This window comes from Anomalospiza imberbis, chromosome 18 (genome assembly GCF_031753505.1).
Source record: "Anomalospiza imberbis isolate Cuckoo-Finch-1a 21T00152 chromosome 18, ASM3175350v1, whole genome shotgun sequence".
NCBI lineage: Eukaryota > Metazoa > Chordata > Aves > Passeriformes > Viduidae > Anomalospiza > Anomalospiza imberbis.
Window position 1 is genome coordinate 7,061,374 of NC_089698.1, and position 19,793 is coordinate 7,081,166.

At 38.7% G+C, this 19,793-nt stretch overlaps 1 protein-coding gene across 2 annotated transcripts; it reads left to right on the plus strand.

Moving 5' to 3' along the window:
- The first annotated feature begins 534 nt into the window (after window positions 1–534).
- Window positions 535–19,384, plus strand: GOLGA3 (golgin A3). Of its 2 annotated transcripts, none has more exons than XM_068208782.1 (23): window positions 535–809; window positions 3,607–3,888; window positions 4,754–4,866; window positions 5,336–6,027; window positions 7,210–7,321; window positions 7,712–8,018; window positions 8,617–8,819; window positions 9,035–9,172; window positions 10,132–10,293; window positions 11,047–11,415; window positions 11,779–11,856; window positions 12,796–13,059; window positions 13,549–13,643; window positions 13,807–14,023; window positions 14,602–14,745; window positions 15,370–15,567; window positions 16,057–16,173; window positions 16,405–16,544; window positions 17,333–17,465; window positions 17,658–17,780; window positions 18,124–18,288; window positions 18,493–18,653; window positions 19,095–19,384. In XM_068208782.1, the coding sequence occupies exons 1-23, from the start codon at window positions 680–682 to the stop codon at window positions 19,300–19,302; spliced, it is 4,551 nt and encodes a 1,516-aa protein (XP_068064883.1). In that variant the 5' UTR covers window positions 535–679; the 3' UTR covers window positions 19,303–19,384. The 2 variants fall into 2 exon arrangements, with proteins under 2 accessions (XP_068064883.1, XP_068064884.1); XM_068208783.1 differs by having other exon boundaries at window positions 3,607–3,765.
- Window positions 19,385–19,793: the final 409 nt, after the last annotated feature.

Below are 19,793 nucleotides of genomic sequence, written 5' to 3' on the forward strand. Positions count from 1 at the left end.
TCTGCAGACAAGTAAACAGTAATGATGTAATTTAATTTTTAAAAAGTTAAATCTGAATTCAGTACTTCATTTTAACAAAATATATTGAAACTCATTCCTTTAAAATAAATATGTGGTATGTTTGCATATATATACTGTAATTTACAGAGGAGAATACTACTCTGTTACTGGCTTTGTTCTTAAAGCAGAGGCCAAACAGATCTTTCCATTAAAAGGGACAATGATTCTAAATCAGCTGTCTTGCTAAATATCTGTTGCATCCTTCTGCAGTGTATCAGTGCTACTAAAATAGTGGGCATAAACAGATCACTTTTTATTCCCAGATCTGGATACTTGGTTGTATTTCATTGTCTCTGTTGTTACTGCGTGTCCTGGTTCTGTCTGTGGGAACTATCTTAGTTTTAACTCATATTTTAAGAGTTCTGTGTTTGTAAATTCACTACATTTTGTTTCTAGAGGATGCAGCTCCTTGGTGATTACGACTTTGGCTGCGAGCTGTTTCCATGATGTGGAGTTAGCAGCTGCCTGCTGCACACCAACAGCTCTACAGCTCAGAGCTGTGCTCTTGTCTGACAACTTGATGCTGTTCTTGCTGATGGAGAGAAACAGGACTTGGTAGTTCACTTGGTGGCAAATTGTTGAGAAGAAGAACTTTCCAGGGATCTGGATAATTTTTACCATGGACTCCTCATCTGTCCAGCAGGATGCTCACTTGGAGAGCAGAAGCAGTAATGGGGCTCCCAGCAGCTCTGAAGAACTTTCGGATTGTAAAGCCAAGTTACAGCTAGTTACTACAGATGAAATTAACAGTAAGTTATTTAAAATGTACCAAATAATTTCCTAGCCTTGCCCAGGCTTTTATATAATCATCTGTGTTATTGTTCAGGTGAAGTTTTCCCTTGGGGTCAGGAATTTTTTATACAGCAGTTTTAAGCAAGTTTGGTGAAGTCTATAGCTCTGTGTGTATGTATAATTGTTTTTTTTTAGCTATACAGCTTGTTCTTTTGAAAGCAAAATGAGACTATTAACTTAAATACTATCAGCTGTCAGGTGAGTATTTGTTGTTCAGGGTGTTAGTCTGTCTTCAGATAATATTTCCAAGAGTGTACACCTGAAACTCTCTAGAACGATCAGTTCTGAAATGACTGTTCCAGAGTAAGCTTGTGACTGGAGTACTTTATTCTGGCAGAAGAAATCTTTCTAATAAATTAAATCACTTAGGCAAAACCCAAAATGTCTGGCTCTGCTTCCCTTTATGAAAGAGAGATGCTGGCATGTACTCTCTAGTTTATCTCAAAGTAATTTTTATATGTAGACAAGCTCTATAATAAAATAATCATGCCGCTGTTTACAAGAAGCTATTTAGAGTCCTCTATCTGAATAGATTATAGAATCAAACTTGAGTTGGAAGGGAGCTGTGTAGGTTATCTAGTCCAACCTGCTGCACTGAGCACACCTAGTTCTGGAGCAAGATCAGGTTCCCCAGGACCTCCTCCTGTTGAACTCTGAAAGTGTCTGTAGAGGGAGGTTCCTCAGCCTCCCTGCCCATTCCAGTATTTAACTGCTTTCATTGTGAAAGTATTTTCCCTGCACTGTAATGAAATCTCCATGTTTTCCTGGCAGGAGTCTGAGGCTATGTTGGATGTGGGGGTGGCTGGGTGGAGAGGTGTGTACATTGTGGCTGCATAGATACACAAAACCACAGTGGTTCCTTATGTAAAAGGAGGTGACATCATGAGGTTGGGGCCTTCTGGTACCACAGGTCTGTCACCTTGCCACAGGCAGCAGAGAGGAGGCTCTGACACTTTATTTGCTTTTCTTACTCTGCCTGTTATCAGACTGGCAGAGTGTAGTTAGGGGATGATTCATTCATCTTTTATGAATTGGGAGATCACACGTTCCTGTCATCTCTTGTGCTGGACAGTCAAATTGTGGCTTACAAATAGATTGTGTGTCTTTCTACTGTTTTTATTCTAATTGCATCTCCTTGCCCATTGTTCTAAAAAGACTGCAGTTGTATTGACACTACTGCCTTTACATTACTTTAGTTCAAGGAGTGTTTAGATTGTGAGTGTCTCCTGGCCTCAGGAAGTTGGCAGGAAACCATTCCTCCAGAATTTTGCTCCAGCATCCCTTTGCTATATGTATGCCACTCACTGCTGGGAAGAAAAAATGTGAATAAAGTATAAACCTGATGCAGCTTCTGAGATGGGCAGAAACAATATTTCTGAATGTATGACCTGTCTTCTTATTTTTGGCTTCTTGTGACTATTCTTAGCATTGACACCTATTTTAAATTTGGTTTTGCCATTATTCTAGTTTTAAAATGTTAGTCATTAAAAAGCAGTCTTTCCCTCTGTCCTCCTTTACATCCTTGTTGAACTCACCCCTTCCATCATGCCTGCAACTGTTTTTATGAAGACATGATGATCTAAATCAGAGAAGTGATTAAGGTTAAATGGCCTTAAATGTTGTCTGCATGATGAATAAGATACTCAGAAGTATTTTGATTCAAATCTTAGAGCTGATGGGTTTTGGCAACCTAAGTCTGAAAGCTTTATATTTCTACCCAACTTGAGTTTTTTCATTCAGTTTCCTCTATGTTGGTTCACACTGAGCTGGCTTGAGGGAAGATGCACTGCAGAGGTGGGAACTTGATTTTTGCATTTGCAAATACTTTGTGTTCATAAATGTTAAATATTTTCCACCATCTTTAGGAAAAAAAATTATATCTTGCATATTATTCCAGTGAGTTGCAGTTACTTCAGTGATGGAGTGGGAATGAACAGAAAGGCAGTGGCTGTTTCAGTGCTCTGCTCATTTGAGATCTATAGTAATTAATTTAAAGTTAGATACAGAGGTTTTTTGCAATAGCAGGTTCATAAATATTAGTAGTCCCCATCTAAGTGAAACAGAAATGTATGAGAAATCCAGAGTATAAACCTGTGAAATGTTTATCTGGGTTTGAGTATGCATTTTTTCCTGCTGGAAAAGAAAAATACTAGTAAGTGGGGGTAGAATTGGTGTTGAAGTGGTTCTTGAATTGCATTTTAATTGGTAGGTTTATTATTTTGATGCATATGAACTTTGCTACTGTGCTTTTGATGAAGATATCCTATTTGAAAAAATGTAAGCTCAGTTTAAAATTGAGAAACTGCTTGGGCCAGTCTGGAAATCGGGATGCTGGATGCTTTCTCCCCAGTGCTCAGCTGCACATCAAAGAGCTGAATCATGCAGCACAGGCCTGCAGCTGCTGAGGCTTACTTGTAGTAGATTGTCCCTCAGAGTTCCTTACACTCGGTGTTTCATGCTTCTAAACCTAACAAGATTTAAAAACCTCTGTGAAGTTTTGAAGATATGTTTTGTGATGACTTTTGAGGTCCTGCTTGAGGGCAACATAGTAAAGCAAATGAAAAGTACTTGTTCTGGTCTTTTAAAGTAACGAATCAAAAATCCTCTATGAAATTTCTCCTGCCAGTTGCTGTCAGTAGCAGTTTCTATATTCATACAATGTAAAGGCAGTAGTGCTGGCACTGTATTTGGGTGGAGCTGTGAAGATGAATTAAGTGGCTTGAAGCTGCAGCTCAGTTAAACTTTCTTTTCCAGCTACCAGTAATAACATCAACAAAGTGCCAAATGAAGAGGGAAGTCTGGAGATAAACAGCAAAGTGGATGCCTGCCAGAATGGGCCAGAGTCGCTCTGCCTTGACTCTCCTGGATCTTTTGATCCTACCAGCAGTGAGCAGGGTGAAGAGTCATCCCCAGGTGTGACTGGTTTCCATGACAGCCTAAGGAAGTCTCAGGGAACTAGTGCTGAGGGCATAGCTCTTAGAAAAGAAGCTTTGCAGTCTCTCAAACTAAGTCTTCCCATGCAAGAAACTGAATTGTGTAAGCATCTGTTTATGGTGGTGCCCCTGCTTTCTCTTGCTGCATAAAGCTTTTTACTCTGAGCCTGGCTCTGGACTTCTGTAACATCATTTAAGCTTGAACTAAACTTCATTTTTGCAGTAAACTTTTACTTGGAACTGCAATTCATTTTCTTTCAGTAAACCACCCTCTGCTACCGCTAAGGCACGTGCCTTACCATTTAAAACTGGCTCTTGGCTGGAGGGGAATTCACGCTTTCTGGGGCTGAAGCTATTCTAATCTTGATTATTAGGAGTAACAGGTGACATTAAAAAAAAAAAGGAACAGCAGAACCAGGTGATTTTAAGCTAAGAAAAAAAGAAAAGGAGAGAAGAGCAATGAAGGGAGGGGAGAAGGGAAAGCCTTTATATTAAGGTGTCTAAAAGTCTTACTACAGGAAATCTTTAATGTGAGTTAAGGTTTAATGTGAGTTAATAAAAGGTAAGAAAATATATCTAGGGAACCATTTTCCACTACTTGTAGGGAATGAGTGGACTGTGTAGGTCTTGCTTAGTTTTATAATTTTAGTACTGTCAGAAATGCAGGACAGGTGAGATTAAGTGACAGCAATATTTTTCTTGCTGCATAATCTCTTGTCATCTCCTCCGTCTGTGGAGGAACTATAGCATTTGCAACCTGAGCAGTGGAAGTCCACAGGCTTTATCAGTGCTTACACAAGGATGTATTTGAAGAGGGTCATTTAAGGTGCATGTCAATGGGCTTTCCTTTTTTTCCTTGCTTAAGCATGAAGCATGTTGCTGGTGGTAGAAGGGGTTTTTACCTTTTGCATCCCTTTTATCTGCATTGGAGTTTTCTGTTTGACTGTGAAGATGCCTTTCCCTTACAGGCTCAGTAGAGTCTTCACTGCCATTGGAAAATGAAGAACAAATCAGACTTCAGGCAAGAAGGCGTCTGGAAGAACAGCTCAAACAATACCGAGTGAAGAGACACCAAGAAAGAGTGAGTACCACACAACACATCTTCTACATCTTCTGTGTTTTGTTGAGAAGCTTGAAAACTTTACCATTTCTGTTCCCTGAATTAAAACATTTAGTAGTTTTCTCAAATGAGAGAAAGCATTTTTTTATTCTGGACAGTATTATTCTGGACCTCATCAGTAATGTACCATTTTGTGCTACTTAAAATAGGGGAGGAAAAAACAGACACCAAACTTAAAGTAACCTAAATGTTCAATTTTGCCTATATTTTTCAGTTACCTTATGGAGTCTCACATGAACATTTTCAACATCTATATACTGAAGCTTGATAGGGTTGATTGCTGGTATAATTCACCTTGTTTATGAAAGGATGTATGTTTAATATCAGTGTAAAAGTGTAGAGCTTTATATCTTAAGCTACAGCAAAATAAGTTTTTGCTATTTCAGAGTTAACATTCTGGAATTTATCGTTGACTCTCTGCTTCTTTTAGTCGAGTCAGTCTACATCCAAAACCCGTCCCTCCAGCACCCTGGATCCTGAGCTGATGTTAAATCCAGAAATCCTGCCAAGAGCCAGCACTGTAGCAATGACAAAAGAATACTCCTTTTTGCGGACCAGCGTCCCCAGGGGGCCAAAGCTGGGTAGCTTGGGACTTCCAGCATCCTCAAAAGAAAGAAGAAGCTCAAAATCTAAGGCCAGCAAGATCCGGTCCTTGGCTGACTACAGAACTGAAGATTCAGATGCTCGAAATGCTACTGGGAATTCTGTGGCTACTGACTTACCTGGGGGGGCTCTGATGCAAAGCAGAAGTGGCCCAACATCAGTTGTGTCCGAGATCAGTCTGCCCTCTGACGTGGATGATCGAGTAGAGAATTCCTCCTTGGCAGGGGACAGCATTTCAGAGATTGATGGGAGTGAAGTGGGAATGAGGCTGGATGGAAATGAGAGCGACAGCTCTACCTACAGCAGCGTGTCAGGGAAAGGGCTGTATAGCAGTTCGCAGAATGCAGAAGGCAAACAGGATACTCCATATACAATAAATGGCCAGAAGATACATCCTGAAGCAATGGGGCAATTTCCTTCCATCAGTGAGGTGCTGCAGGCTGCAGCAGTGGAGCATCAGGCCCAAGAGCAAGAAGTTAATGGAGAGGTACGGAGCAGAAGAGACAGTATTTCCAGCAGGTAAGAATATCTGTTGTTAGTTAATGATATTTTCTTGGAATAGGCAGCCTATTACTTTTCTCTCCTACTAACTTTAGATCCAGTTTTAACTTACCCTGTTATTGAGTCTGTTAGTAGCTTACAAATTCTAAAAGAATCTGAGAGGTCGCTTCACTTGAGTACCTATTTACTAAGTATATCTTTAGAGAAAGATATTTTTGCCACTGGCTGTGTTAAATGTACTGCAAACAGTTGTTTCTGTCTGTATAGAAGGACTTCATTCACTGAATCGCTCATGAGCCTTTATCTATAAAGTCTGAAAGTATAGACTTGACTGTCCCAATGATATTTAGTATTGTCTTTTTCCTAATCTCTGCATGTACCTTTCAGACCTCACATAGTTAAGAAATGCCAAGAGTCTTGTCCTAGATATCTTATCCTCTTCAGCCCTTTGAGAATGAGATTTAGTTTCCCAAGCTTATGTGCATATGACAGGTATTAAACTGATTCAGAAAGCTAGTGCATAACTGGTGAAGCCCTTAACAATGTGTGCTTTTTATCAGTTTTCTGCAGATGCATATTTTATATGTCCTACTTTTGAAATTACTTCCTTCTGCTTTATTGGAATAAAGTGTCATGCCCAAATATGTTGAGGTGTGCAATGAGTTGTTGATGATTATTCTGGCTTAGATTTATTTCTTATGGTAATGAGAAAAGATCTTTTTCTCCAGATGCCTTGGCTGTACAGCAAGGAATCAACATAAGGAATTCCTTCTGCCAAATACCTTTATTCCTTCTTTTGCATCAGCTGATGGCAATTCTCAGGCGCATTAAGGCATAATTGTGAAGGTTTTGTGATCCCATCATGTCCAGTTGTCTGCTTAAAATGGGATCTGTAAATACAGAATATGAAGTCAATGATTTCAGTTCTGAAAAATAACAAATATATGGTGCCACACTAGGTTCTAGTTGCTTCAAGTACAGGAAACTCAAGTATAAAACCTTAGCATGAATATAATTTTTTTCTCTTTTTAACAGAGGTTATTATACTGTGTTCTGGATCTATCATAAGCCAGAAAAAATGTCATACAACCTAAGCCACACGGATTCAGAGTACCTCTTAATTTCAGAGTCACTTTTCTTCAACTAGACAAGGGTTGTATTCTAACCCTGTAACTGTGCTTGTGCTGTCTCTGTCTCCAGTGTTTCTATGGAAAGCTCTATCGCAGGAACTCATGACGAGATGCTCCAGGTTATGAAGGAGAAGATGAGACTTGAAGGGCAGCTAGAAGCACTCTCACTAGAAGCTAATAAGGTAGAAAATGAATTTGGAATTCTGTATTCAGCAAATCAAAATAATATTTTAATTAATTTTCAAGAACCTCTTGCTCATTACTTGTGGATTTGTGTTTTGTAAAAACATTGTTGAATGAGGTACTTTACAAGAATGCTGTGGTGGGCTGACCCTGGCTGGATGCCAGGTGTTCACCAAAGCTGCTCAGTCCCTCTCTTCCTTGGCTGGTCAGGGAAGAGAAGAAATAACAGTGAAAGGCTCATGGGTTGAGATAAGGACAGAGATGGGGAATCTCAGCTCCAGAGCTTGAGGCACCTCCTTTGTGCCTCCTTATCAAAGCCACTTTGCTGGGCATCTTTTTTAGTCAGCCACTAATAGATTTTCTCATTTTGATTTTGTGGACACATTCAGGCTCTCAAAGAGAAGACTGAGCTACAAGCCCAACTTGCAGCTTTGAACATGAAGCTTCAGGCACAGATGGAGCACAGCCAAAACAGCCAGCAGAAGCAGGAATCCCTGAGCTCAGAAGTGGCCACATTAAAGCAGTCTTGCTGGGATCTGGAACGAGCAATGGCTGACCTGCAAAATGCCTTGGAAGCAAAGAATGCCAGTTTGGCTTCGTCGAACAATGATTTGCAATTAGCAGAGGAGCAGTACCAGAGACTCCTGCAGAAGGTTGAAGATATGCAAAAAAATGTTCTCACCAGAGACAGTACAGGTGGGATGATGAAAATGTCAGTCTTTAAAATTTGTTGTTCCATAAATCATTTTATTTCAGCTTGATTCTGAAGTCCAAGAAGAAGAAGAAATTCAAACTTGATGTTATTTGATATCATACTAATAAAATGGCCTCAATTTTAAGATGTTTGGTTTTGATTTTGTGTCACAGAAGTGTCACAGTTTGCAAGCTGCCTCTGCCAGCCTGGGGAGGGAGGCATAAATATTTAGTCCAGACAGTGGCCTAGTTGTTTTTTTGGAAAATTGTACAAATGCTGATTTGTAATGATGACTCTACGTGCCAGGACACATACTTCCTGATGTTTAGTTTGTTCATATTTTCTGCCTCTAAGGAACTGTGAATGCTTACAGAAGTGATTCATTTAGTTTAATTTTATTCTTCTTATGACCCGGTACTTTGGATTCTAGCACTTTGGCAGGAAAAGCCAACCTTTATATAATTAGGCATATGTGCTTTTGTTCAACAGTTAAGGAAAAATAGATAAAATTACAAATACAGCAATAATCCTTGAAAAAGTGTGCATGAAAATAGCATAGTGGGCTGTGTTAGTCCAAGTTCTTTATTTTTGTTTTTCTAGTTCATGACCTGCGACAGCAGTTGGCTTCCTTGCAGACCCAGCTTCATAAGGTGCAGCTGGAACGGACCACACTGACCAACAAGCTGAAGGCATCTGAAACAGAAATCACATCTCTCCAAAATGTGAGGCAGTGGTACCAGCAGCAGCTGGTCCTGGCACAGGAGGCCCGTGTCAGGCTGCAGAGTGAGATGGCCAATATACAGGTATTGTGATTCATTGCATATGGGAGAACTGAGAATCTCTTTTTTGTCAGTTTTATCCACAGGACAACCTAGTGGCCTTCTACAGTGGCCTGACTGCACCAGTGCCATGAGAGTAGTGACTGAAATAAGGCACTCACAGTTTCAACACGGGTTTTTTTTTCCTGAAACTCTTAAATTTTGTTGGTATTATCTGTGGGTTTTTTTCCTTCCTTTAGGCTGGGCAGATGACTCAAGCAGGGATGTTGGAACATCTCAAACTAGAGAATGTGGCCCTGTCTCAGCAGCTGACTGAAACCCAGCACAGGTCCATTAAAGAAAAGGAACGTATTGCAGCACAACTACAAAATATTGAGGTATGGTTGTTGATGGTTTTCGTGAGTTATGTTCTGTCTGGGTTGTGTATTTATGTTTTGCAAAATCAAGATTATTCTGGCAAAGTAATATAGAACTCTTATGAATTGGTTCAAATCCTGCATTATAAAAGCAGTAAATATTTCAGAGCAAATAAATTTGTGTGGCACTATGAAGAATTAGAGGGAACAAGGCCATATATTTCCCATTCAAAAGTGATACTTGCATTTTCAGTTTTGGTATTTGTTTTTAATTGAACTTTGAAGGCAAATGTAAATGCTGTCCTTTGCCCATCCATGAACTTGTTCAAGAGTAAACTTAATTGGAAATTAATCTAAATCAGTAATGTGCTTTTTAAGTGTGAAATTGCTCATTAATCAGGTTTGTCCTTCCTTCCCTCCAGTAAGAAAAGTTGGGTAAAATCTGAATTGCAGTACAGTCACTTCCAAAGCTCTTAGAACCTTAAAATCCCCTGATTTTCAGTGACATTTCTGCTTCTGAGTCTCAAAGGAAAGTATAGCAGCAGGTTCGTGGAAGCACCCATCTGCAGTGTTACTGATAGCCTGTATAAATGACTGGTCTATTTCCTGAGTAGCTACAGCGTCCAAGGAATCCCTTTTGGTTTACAATTTTCCCAAACATCTTAATTTTAATAAAGATTCTTTTTCTTCATGTCTTGCTCATCAACTGAGAAAGGACAAGGTGTTATTTAATAGGCATTCAGATTGTCACAAGTATGCAAGACATTAATTATTATTCTAAGGTGTTTTAAGTATAGGAATGAGTGACTTCCGTAAAGGCATACAGGTGTGTAAGGCAGACATCAGAATTATTTTTGTGTTTTTCCTCTACAAATTTTCTTGATAATTTACTTTTCTCTTTTCCTATGTTTTTTTCCTTTTTCCCACTCCTTCCCCTCCACTGAAACTGTAGAAGTTGATTCCATGCTTTTTCTATGCAGGCTGACATGTTAGATCAGGAAGCTGCCTTCATGCAGATCCAGGAGGCTAAAACCATGGTGGAAGAAGACTTGCAGAGAAAACTTGAGGAATTTGAGGATGAGAAAGAACAGCTTCAGAAAATGGCTGATTCTGCAGCTACATTGGAGCAAGAATTGGAACAGGTAGACTGTTGTTAACCAACTTCCCAGAATTCCAAGGGAAATACTTATTTGGTAGAAAAAGCAATAGTAAATAGATACCAAGCTCTAAACTTCTTTTTGAAACCTGACAGATTGCTGCAAAAATCAAGTGCATACTAAAGTCATCCTGTTCAGGTGAAAAGGCCTTTTTTCCAACCATGTCAATAATAATACTTTTTTAAAATGTCATAACTACTGTCTTGCCAGATGCTGGGGTTTTTTTAGTGAATTCGGTATGTGATTATTGTAAGTATAGACTTGTAAGTTGTTAGGCGGTCAGGATATCATTACATACATTTACACTTACAGAGCCCTGCTTTAACCTTATAACCTTCTGCAGGCAGCATGTCAGGGGCTGCAGTGACATGAAGTATGTGATAGCTCAGTACTATATTCCATGTAATGATATGGTATTATTAATAATGCTGAATTCACCTGAATTTACTGTGGACACATTTTTCAAGTAAAACTTTTGACTACAATGAAAATTATAAATATTTTAGGTTTGTCATTCTGGTCATTGCTTAGCCTGTAAGGTAACAGATGCTGCTCAAGGCGGTCAATGCAATTAACAGAGCAAATACAAGTGGCCTAGGAAAGTTAAAAAATATTTTCACCTTCTGTTATTTTCCTCTACAGGCTAAAATATTAATTACTTGATACTTATAAAAACTTGATTTTGATTAGAGTGCTTTAACCTTAGTTTTGTATTAATTTAATCCTAATTCCTGTCAGGCCAAGTTGACTTTGCATCAGCGAGATCTGCAGCTTGAATCCTTGCAGCAAGAACACCTCGACCTGATGAAGCAATTGACTCTAACCCAAGAGGCACTGCACACCAAAGAGCAGTCCCTGGATGACCTGCAAACACAGTATGATGAACTGAAGGCCAGGCTAGAAGAGCTCCAGAGTGATGCTGCTTCTAAAGATGACACAATCCAGTATCTGCAGAATGAGAAGATTGTGTTGGAGGTGGCTCTGCAGGCAGCAAAAGCAAGTAAAGAGCAACTTGATGAAGGGGCAACACGCCTTGGAGAAGGTACAGAAGTAACATCACAAATCTTGGAGCAGCTGAAGCAAGAAATGGCAGTCAAATCAAGCCAGGTAATGATCTTTCTGAAATCTTGCTAATTTTAAAACACAATAATTTGGAGTACAGGTCACACTTTGGGTAGTAGTTTTGTAATGTGCTCTTTTCTGTGGCACTGTGGGCCAAACATCTTTCCTATGCAGTAATTTGGCTCCCAGTGTGTATATATATATATATATATATATATATATATAACTGGTGAATGTACATCTGTATAAAATGTTGTGTTATCTAACCACTGAGATGCTTAGTCAGAAACAGCAACCTTGTTAGATTAGGCAATTGTTAAAAATCAGACAGATAAGTTCACTGAAGAAATCAGGTATAATATGACATTTGGCACATACAGCAGTGTTTGCTTTTTCCCTCTCTGACAGGTGGAAAATCTGCAACAAGAAAATGCCAGCCTCAAAAAACAGCTTAAAAAAGTGAAGGAGCAGTTTCTGCAGCAGAAGGTAAGTAAAACCAAAGAAATTTTAGATACCTAAACCCAAGGAATACACTTTTTTTTACAGTGAAAGCATGTACTTCTGGGGAGGTTTTGAGGATATTTAAATCTATTTTTTGTATCACAGAACTTTATGACATTAAAATACAGAAACTGTATAACTTTCAGTTGAATTTCTATCAGTAACTAATGTGAAAGCTGATCCACCAACAAATGCATGCTTTGATAGGGCTTCAGCTTTTGCCAAGTGATCCTCCATGGAAAATCTCTCTTTGGTTTGTTGGTTAGGTTTGCTTTTGCAAAAGCACTCATGTAAATCTTCAAGTGTTTTCATTCCCTTGCAGCTTTGAAAAATAATAGTTGCTTCAGTAATTAGATGGTAAATAAGTGCTGTACTGCAAATTTTATTCTGAATTTACACAGTTTTGAAACAGTAATTTGAAATGGATATGTCATTAGTGTTGCACATATATGTGTCGTATTTATAAGGTGGCACCATTAATTTGCTGCTTGATTGCTTATGAACCTAATGTCAAAGTTTGTTTTAGCTTGTTATGTTTAAGTTTGGGAAGGCTGTTTAAACTGTCAGTCATAGTTAAGCCCTCTTCTCATGGCAAAAGTTGCTAATTATGTGTGTAGGATGGTTAATATTTTACAGTTAGTGTGGTTTTTAAAAATGGCACATAATGCAGTTTCCATAAAGAACGTGAAGAAGAGTATTCCTTACTGCAGAGAACACTAAGGTGTTTCATTTCATAAACTGATAATATGAACTGTTATTTGATATCTGAGCTTACATATCTTACAGAAGCTGATGCTGGTTTGTATGACACCCCCACTCCCTCAAGCAAAAATAACATCTGTAAATAATTTCTAGTAAATTAGTCAAAAGTTTGCAAAGCTAAAACAGAAGTGACATTGTCCTCTTGAAACTCTTGTGTGCAAGGTCATGGTGGAAGCTTATCGAAGAGATGCGAGTTCCAAGGACCAGCTCATCAGTGAGCTGAAAGCTACAAAGAAACGGCTGGACTCAGAGCTGAAGGAGATAAAACGAGAGCTGCTCAAAATCCAAGCTGAGAAACAGTCACTGGAATCTGAGCATTCAAAACTACAGAAGGAAGTATCTCAGGTTCACCAGCAGATGGTGGAACTAGAAAATCACCTCCAGTCAGTGCAGAAAGAACGAGATGATATGGAAACACGCCTACAGGTATGGAAGGTGTAAGACTTTGAACTTGGACAGTGTTACATCCAGGATACACTGCTGTTTCTGGTAACTTTGCCACCTGCAAGTTAATGATCTTGGTTATATATTTGAAATAGTCTAGACATTTCAACATATACCTACCAAAATTCTGTAAATGCATGAGTGCTTACTAACATCTCATGTAAGTAAGTGGGGAGAAGCGCTACAGGAGTGGTAGAAGACTGATGTGGAAACAGTTTTCTTGGTCCTAAAGTGAACTCCCATCTGAGAACAAAATCCAAACACTCTTCATATGTGTTAACAGTGGTGGCCCCAAAGGAAAGAGTTAAAGAGAAAATAAAAGGGAAAGAGAATACGGCGGACTGGAGAGCAATTTATATTTAGAGATGGAAGTAATTGTGAAATTTCATTATTTTTCTTTTGTAATCAAACATACACAGCAAACATTCTTTTGTTCTTACACTCATGGGTCTTCTTTTCCTTCCTGTTAAGTCTTTGCAGTTCGATAAGGAACAAATGGAATCTCTTGCTGAGGCAAATCAGGCACTAAAACAACAAGTAGAACAAATGCAAGAAGAAGCAAAAAAGTAAGTGTTCTTCTAGCACAGACAAAAGAACTACAGCATTTGGGTTTCATATTTGGCTTTCAGATGTTGGATTTTGTTGGGTCATGTGAAAAATTAATCTTGTAGTACTGTTTGTCAAGCAGCTTTTGTTTTTACCTGGTGTTTTCTTTTCCTTTCACACTAGGGCCATTACAGAGCAGAAACAGAAAATGAAGCGTCTCGGGTCAGACCTGACGAGTGCTCAGAAAGAGATGAAAGCAAAACACAAAGCCTATGAGAATGCAGTCAGCATTCTCAGTCGGAGGCTGCAGGAATCTCTTACTGCAAAGGAATCTGCTGAGGCAGAGCTGAGCAAACTAAAAGCACAAATTACTGATGGTGGGAATGACCAGATTGCTCAGGTATGCAGATGTCCTTTGACATTGTACAAAGACAGAGCTGTAAGTCTTGAAATACTATTTTACCCTGAAGTGATGAAAATATTTGGAAAATAAAGGTAGATAAGAACATGGTGTCAGGGTTCTGAGCACTGAGAACTTCTTTAACTATATTTGAGAAAGGTGATTTGGCAAGCTAGATTTATTGATTAAATTTTCATTGTTTGTTGTTTTTTTTTGTGGAATTGTTTAATTTTTTTAAGTGTTAGTATCTGAAAGTTTTCCAAGATTCTAGCTCTTACTGCTTTTTTCTCACTGACAGCTAAAAGTTTTTCAAGGTAGCATGGCTTATTTATATATGTTAGGCCTGTAATAAGAAAATTACTAAGGGAAACTCCAATTTCTTGAACCAATGGAGCGAGATGTCAAGTACACCAACAGCAGTAGCTGGATGCAGAGGTGGAAAGCTCTGAGCAAGACCTTTAAATTAAACACTGGCACCTTGTTTTGTATTTGCTAGAGAAGCAGGCTTTTTAACCCAAGCAGAAGTGACTCCTGAAGATGGGTGATGCACTAATCACATGTGACCCCTTTGTCTTTAGGAGAAGATCCAAGCTCTGAAAACAGAACTGCGAGCTGTGAGCAGCAGTAAGTTGATGCTGGAAAAAGAGTTGCAAGAAGTGATTTCACTGACCAGCCAGGAGCTTGAAGAATACAGAGAGAAAGTGCTGGAGCTTGAGGATGAGGTGATTGCTTGAATTTGCTTGGTAGATGGGCATAGAACAGTAAAAAGTGCCTGAGAGGGAAAAATTTTAGTACCAAAATTTTATTCCAACGGTGGAGAAAATCAGAATCATGGATAGGAAACATCATGTCAGTGGTACTTGAAAATTTTGTTGCCTTGTGCTGGTTCTTTGTGGTTCCATGAGTCATTTTCCTATAGGGAAAGAGGATGAGAGAGAAGAGTGGTTCCTGTATTAGCTATCAGCTGTGTCTGGTCATGAGACAGTGAGGATACATGAACCATTGGCTTTTGGAACTACTGGGAGTCATGGACCCCAGTGACACTGAGGGCCAGGTGATGGTGTTCAGCTGTAGAGTGGCACCAAAAAAAAAATATGTATCAACTACTCTGGATCTGCACCTGAACAGTACTCCTGGATTTTTCTTTCTAGCAAGCATTTTAGTCTTCCAACAGGAAAAAATACCAAAGTGAACTTATTTTTTTAATGTTCATCTAAAAAAGAAAAGAAGAAATCCCACTCTGGAAAAACAAGATGCTTAATGAGTTTAACTCACAATTTTTTTGTGATGGTAGCCTGAAGCTGTTTGGTTATGTTTGTCTGATTTGTGTTTTTCTTTGACTATAGCTTCAGGAATCTAGAGGCTTCAGGAAGAAGATAAAACGTTTAGAAGAAATGAATAAGAAGTTGGCCCTTGAACTGGAACATGAACGTGGAAAACTTACAGGTCTCAGCCAGTCCAATGCTGCTTTGCGGGAACACAATAATATCCTTGAAACAGCATTAGCAAAAAGAGAGGCAGACTTGGTACAGCTGAATCTACAGGTATTTGACTTTTTGGTTTAATAACTTCAGAAGGGAATTGGCTCATGTGATACAAAGTTGGTGCATTTTCTCCAGCTCTGGGTCCCCCACGTGTTGTGTAACAGCATCAATATGGGGATTGAAGAAGAGATCAGAAATGGGACTTGGCACTAAACAGAGTTTTCTTTAGAAAAAAAATAATAAAATTGCACTACAATATTTGCAATAGTGAAAGTGTAGGTAGTTGGAACATACCGAATCCATATGTGTTACATATGGATTCACTGAGATAAATAATTTTTATTTCAGTAGTAATACATTCATGTGGACATAGGCAATGAGCTACCATTTAACCATAGCTACTTGTAAGGCTGAAGGTACTGTGTGGAAGGAGTGATCAGTGAAGAGCAGAGAGTTGTTCTGTAATCCCTGCATTAGCTTGTGTTTATATTTCCTCTACTTCCAGTGAGCACACACAAAGCGTGCATTTGTTTTTGTGATGTGTTACAGGTTCAGGCAGTCCTGAAGCGGAAGGAGGAAGAGGATCAGCAAATGCAACAACTTATTCAAACTTTACAGGCTTCCCTAGAGAAGGAAAAGTTAAAAGTTAAAGACCTTCAGAAGCAGGTAATGGCTCATCATTTATTTACTTACAAAGTGATTTAAAGGTATTTAAAAATGATATTGAAATGAAATCTATGTTTTGTAACATACTGCTTCCTGCAGGGAGTCTGTCAGGATGGCCAGTGGCTGAAAGATCAATTGATGTCTCCTCTGTTGTGTCCTGTGTTAAGCTCCCTGTATGATTTACCTGCAGAGGGAAAAACCAAGTAAAACTGCATCCTTTTGTCCTGTTAGGAAGCGGCAGCCAAGGCGGATGCAGCCCATAACCGGCGACACCACCGGGCAGCGATGCTGGAGCTCAGCGAGATCAAGAAGGAGCTCCACGCCAAAGAGCTGCTGGTCCAGGCCCTGCAGGCTGAGGTGGACAAGCTGCAGTAAGTAAATATCCCAAAAAGAACAGTAATTAAAACAAATCCTCTGAAAAAGCCATGCATCAGTGAATTTTTGGGTTTGCCCCTTTGGGGTGGATTATGTTGAATGTTCCTCAGCAGAACCTGACCATGGATGCTTGTTTGGATTCTGAGCAAATGCCTGCATTTTTCTCTCTTTATAATTCAGTTAGACCTGAGGTACACTGTTCTTAGGCTTCACTATGTGCTTGTTTTTTCACTTTCACCACACGCTTCTAGTATTTCACATTGCTAGTAAGGATTAACATTTTATATATACTATTATTCTTCTCTTTTACATCCCTGAGAAACTGCTTAGAGAATTAGCTTGTTTATTGACTATGTTCCACAATGTATTAAAATTCAGTTTGCTCATATATAAAATTTTTACTTATATTATAAGAAATTATCAGACCTACATGAAAATGGATATAAGCTTAACCCTATTCCTCCAAAAACAAAGCAAAATTGCAGACAGGGTTTTGTTTTGGTTTTTTTCCTGTATAATCTGGTGTTTGTAATTGGACTATTACCAGTGCTCAAGAATTTAATAATTTTTTTCAATATTTAATATTTATACATATCTTCCATAAAATCTTCTTGTGATTTAACTCTAGCTCTATGAATGTGTTGGCAAAGCCCTCAGTCAAAGCTGTAATTAACCATGTTCCATGCACAGTCGTGTCATTTATAGTTAACTGGCTAACCCAGTGAAGTTCTTCTTTTAAAGAACAGATTGAGTAACTGCTGTGTCTGTTAATCTTGCTGTGCAGGGCAGAGGATGAAAAACATTCCCAGGAGGTATCTCAGTTCCAGCAAGAGCTGGCAGAAGCCAGATCTCAGCTCCAAGTTCTGCAGAAGAGCCTGGATGACAAACTTAGTGAACAGCCTCTAGTAAGCCAAGAGGTAAAAAGTGAACACTTGCTGTGTTTATCTGTATTTCTGTTGCATTGTATGACTTTGTCTTTAATTCAGCACATTTAATAAAGTTTTGCTAGGTTTTTTTAAGGAGGTTTTCATGAGACATAAGAATGTATTTCAGATTTTGTGGTTGATTGCACTGTAGATAATTCCAATTATATTTTTTTCCCCTGGTAGGTGGAAGACCTGAAGTGGGAAGTAGAACGAAAAGAAAGAGAAATTGAAACACTTAAGCAGCAGCTGGACATGACTGAACAGCGCAGCCACAAGGAGCTAGAAGGGATACAAGTTGTCTTGCAGGTATTCAGTCAAGCCAATCCTAATGGATTGAAATTCTGATTGCTGTAGGGGGATAATTAAAAGTATATTTTTATTTTTTAAAAGCATACTTACACTTTTTTCTGAATTTTTATTTTGACTCTGCTGTTACCTTTGTATTTCTTCAACCTCTATGCCATTAAAATAGGATCCTGATTTTCTTTTAACCTAACCTCTGATTTTCTGCCATGGCAAATTTGTTTCAAACAGCAGTGTTGTGTTTTCCTTCTAGTTTCCTCTGGAAACTGAAAAGATTATAAAAGCATTAGTTGGCTGGAATTTTTATGCTGTTTCTATACATCACACTGATTCTCCTCTCATTCAGAACATCAAGACTGAGTTAGAGATGGTGAGGGAAGACCTGTCAGCAACTCAGAAGGATAAGTTTATGCTGCAGGCTAAAGTGACTGAACTGAAGAACAGCATGAAGTCACTGCTGCAGCAAAACCAGCAGCTGAAGTTGGACCTGAAGCATGGCAAGATGAAGAAGGTATTTCAGTAGGAAGAACACGTTGTAAAGTACAGGAAAATTCTCTGCTAATGCTCTTGAATAACCTAACATGAACATGCCTGTGATTCCTGCTCCTTAGTGCAGATGTGCACTAGTAGCGGGATGTGAGACTCTTTCTAGGTGGGAAAAATTATATTGATGAAATAAAATTGTGTTTCTGACTCCTTTTTTTTTTTTAACCAGAGGAAAGAACTGAAAGGCGAGAATAACTCTTCCAATCCAGTGACTCCAGTCAAGATTCCTGATTGTCCAGTGCCTGCTGCCTTGCTGGAAGAACTGCTGAAACCAACAGCTGTGAGCAAGGAGCCTCTAAAGAATCTGAACAGCTGTCTCCGGCAATTAAAGTATGGCCTGTTATTTTAAACCATATTAAGGAATCTTAAAAATGCTTTCAGGAAACCAGCTGCCACCATGAGGAAAAAAGGATTTGTAGAAATGATTCTTTATTGGGACTATATTTAGGACAGTAGGATGTTCTGTCATTGTAAGTGTTTGCTTATATGATCATTGTCATACTGAAAGAAGACTTTACAATGAGCTAAACAAAATGTCCATCCTGAATTGTACACAGCAGAAAAAACCAAAACCGGCTATTAATATTTTTTTAATTAAGCACATTGTATTTGTTTTGCTCTTAAGACAGTTTCTCTGTCTTGTATACAGCTATATCTTAGGTAGTCTTGGAGTAGGTATCAAGAATCAGAAAAGTAATTTTTTGGTCTTGCATTTAGCAGTCAGTTTTCTGCTTGCTAATTTTGGCTTTTTTTGTTCTCAATACATTCAAGGCAAGAAATGGACAGCCTTCAGCGCCAGATGGAGGAACACACCATTACAGTACATGAATCAATGTCTTCATGGACTCAGATTGAGGGCAAGTTAATGGACCTTACTTCTACAAGTCCTAAAACTGCATCAGACCAGCAGGAGACTCCTACTGCAGATGAAAAGAAAGAGAATTGTAGTGTTACTGACAAGGAAGCTTTGACACTATAACCTCCTTACCAGTTTTCTTTCTTCCTATTGCTTTAGGTATATAAACAAATCTTTATAAAAATTATTTATTTCATTTTTTAAATGGTTTTCAGAGTTGTGCTTTTGCCTGTAGAAGCAAAGGGCACTGATTTGAGAAACTGATGCAATAGTAATTGCAGAATGTGCTATTCTAAGGGTTTGTTTGAAACAATTCTGTCATGTTGGGTACTGCCAAGTGGTGAATCTAGCTCATTTGAGGGTTTAGTAAGAGATTGAGATGAAGATTTAAAATGAGGTCAAGAGGAGCATCTGGTTTTAAGTATGTACTTGTTCAATCTGGGTGAGTTTGTTAAGGAATTACTGTTAATTATGTAACATCTAGGTTTTCTTGTTTGTTTTTTTTTTAATTTGTGGGAGTAGGATGTATTTTTTCCCTCATCATGGATTGTAGCCAAACTACAGAGAAAAATAAGTTCTTCTCATGTTCAGCCATTAGCAGTGGTTTAGAACTG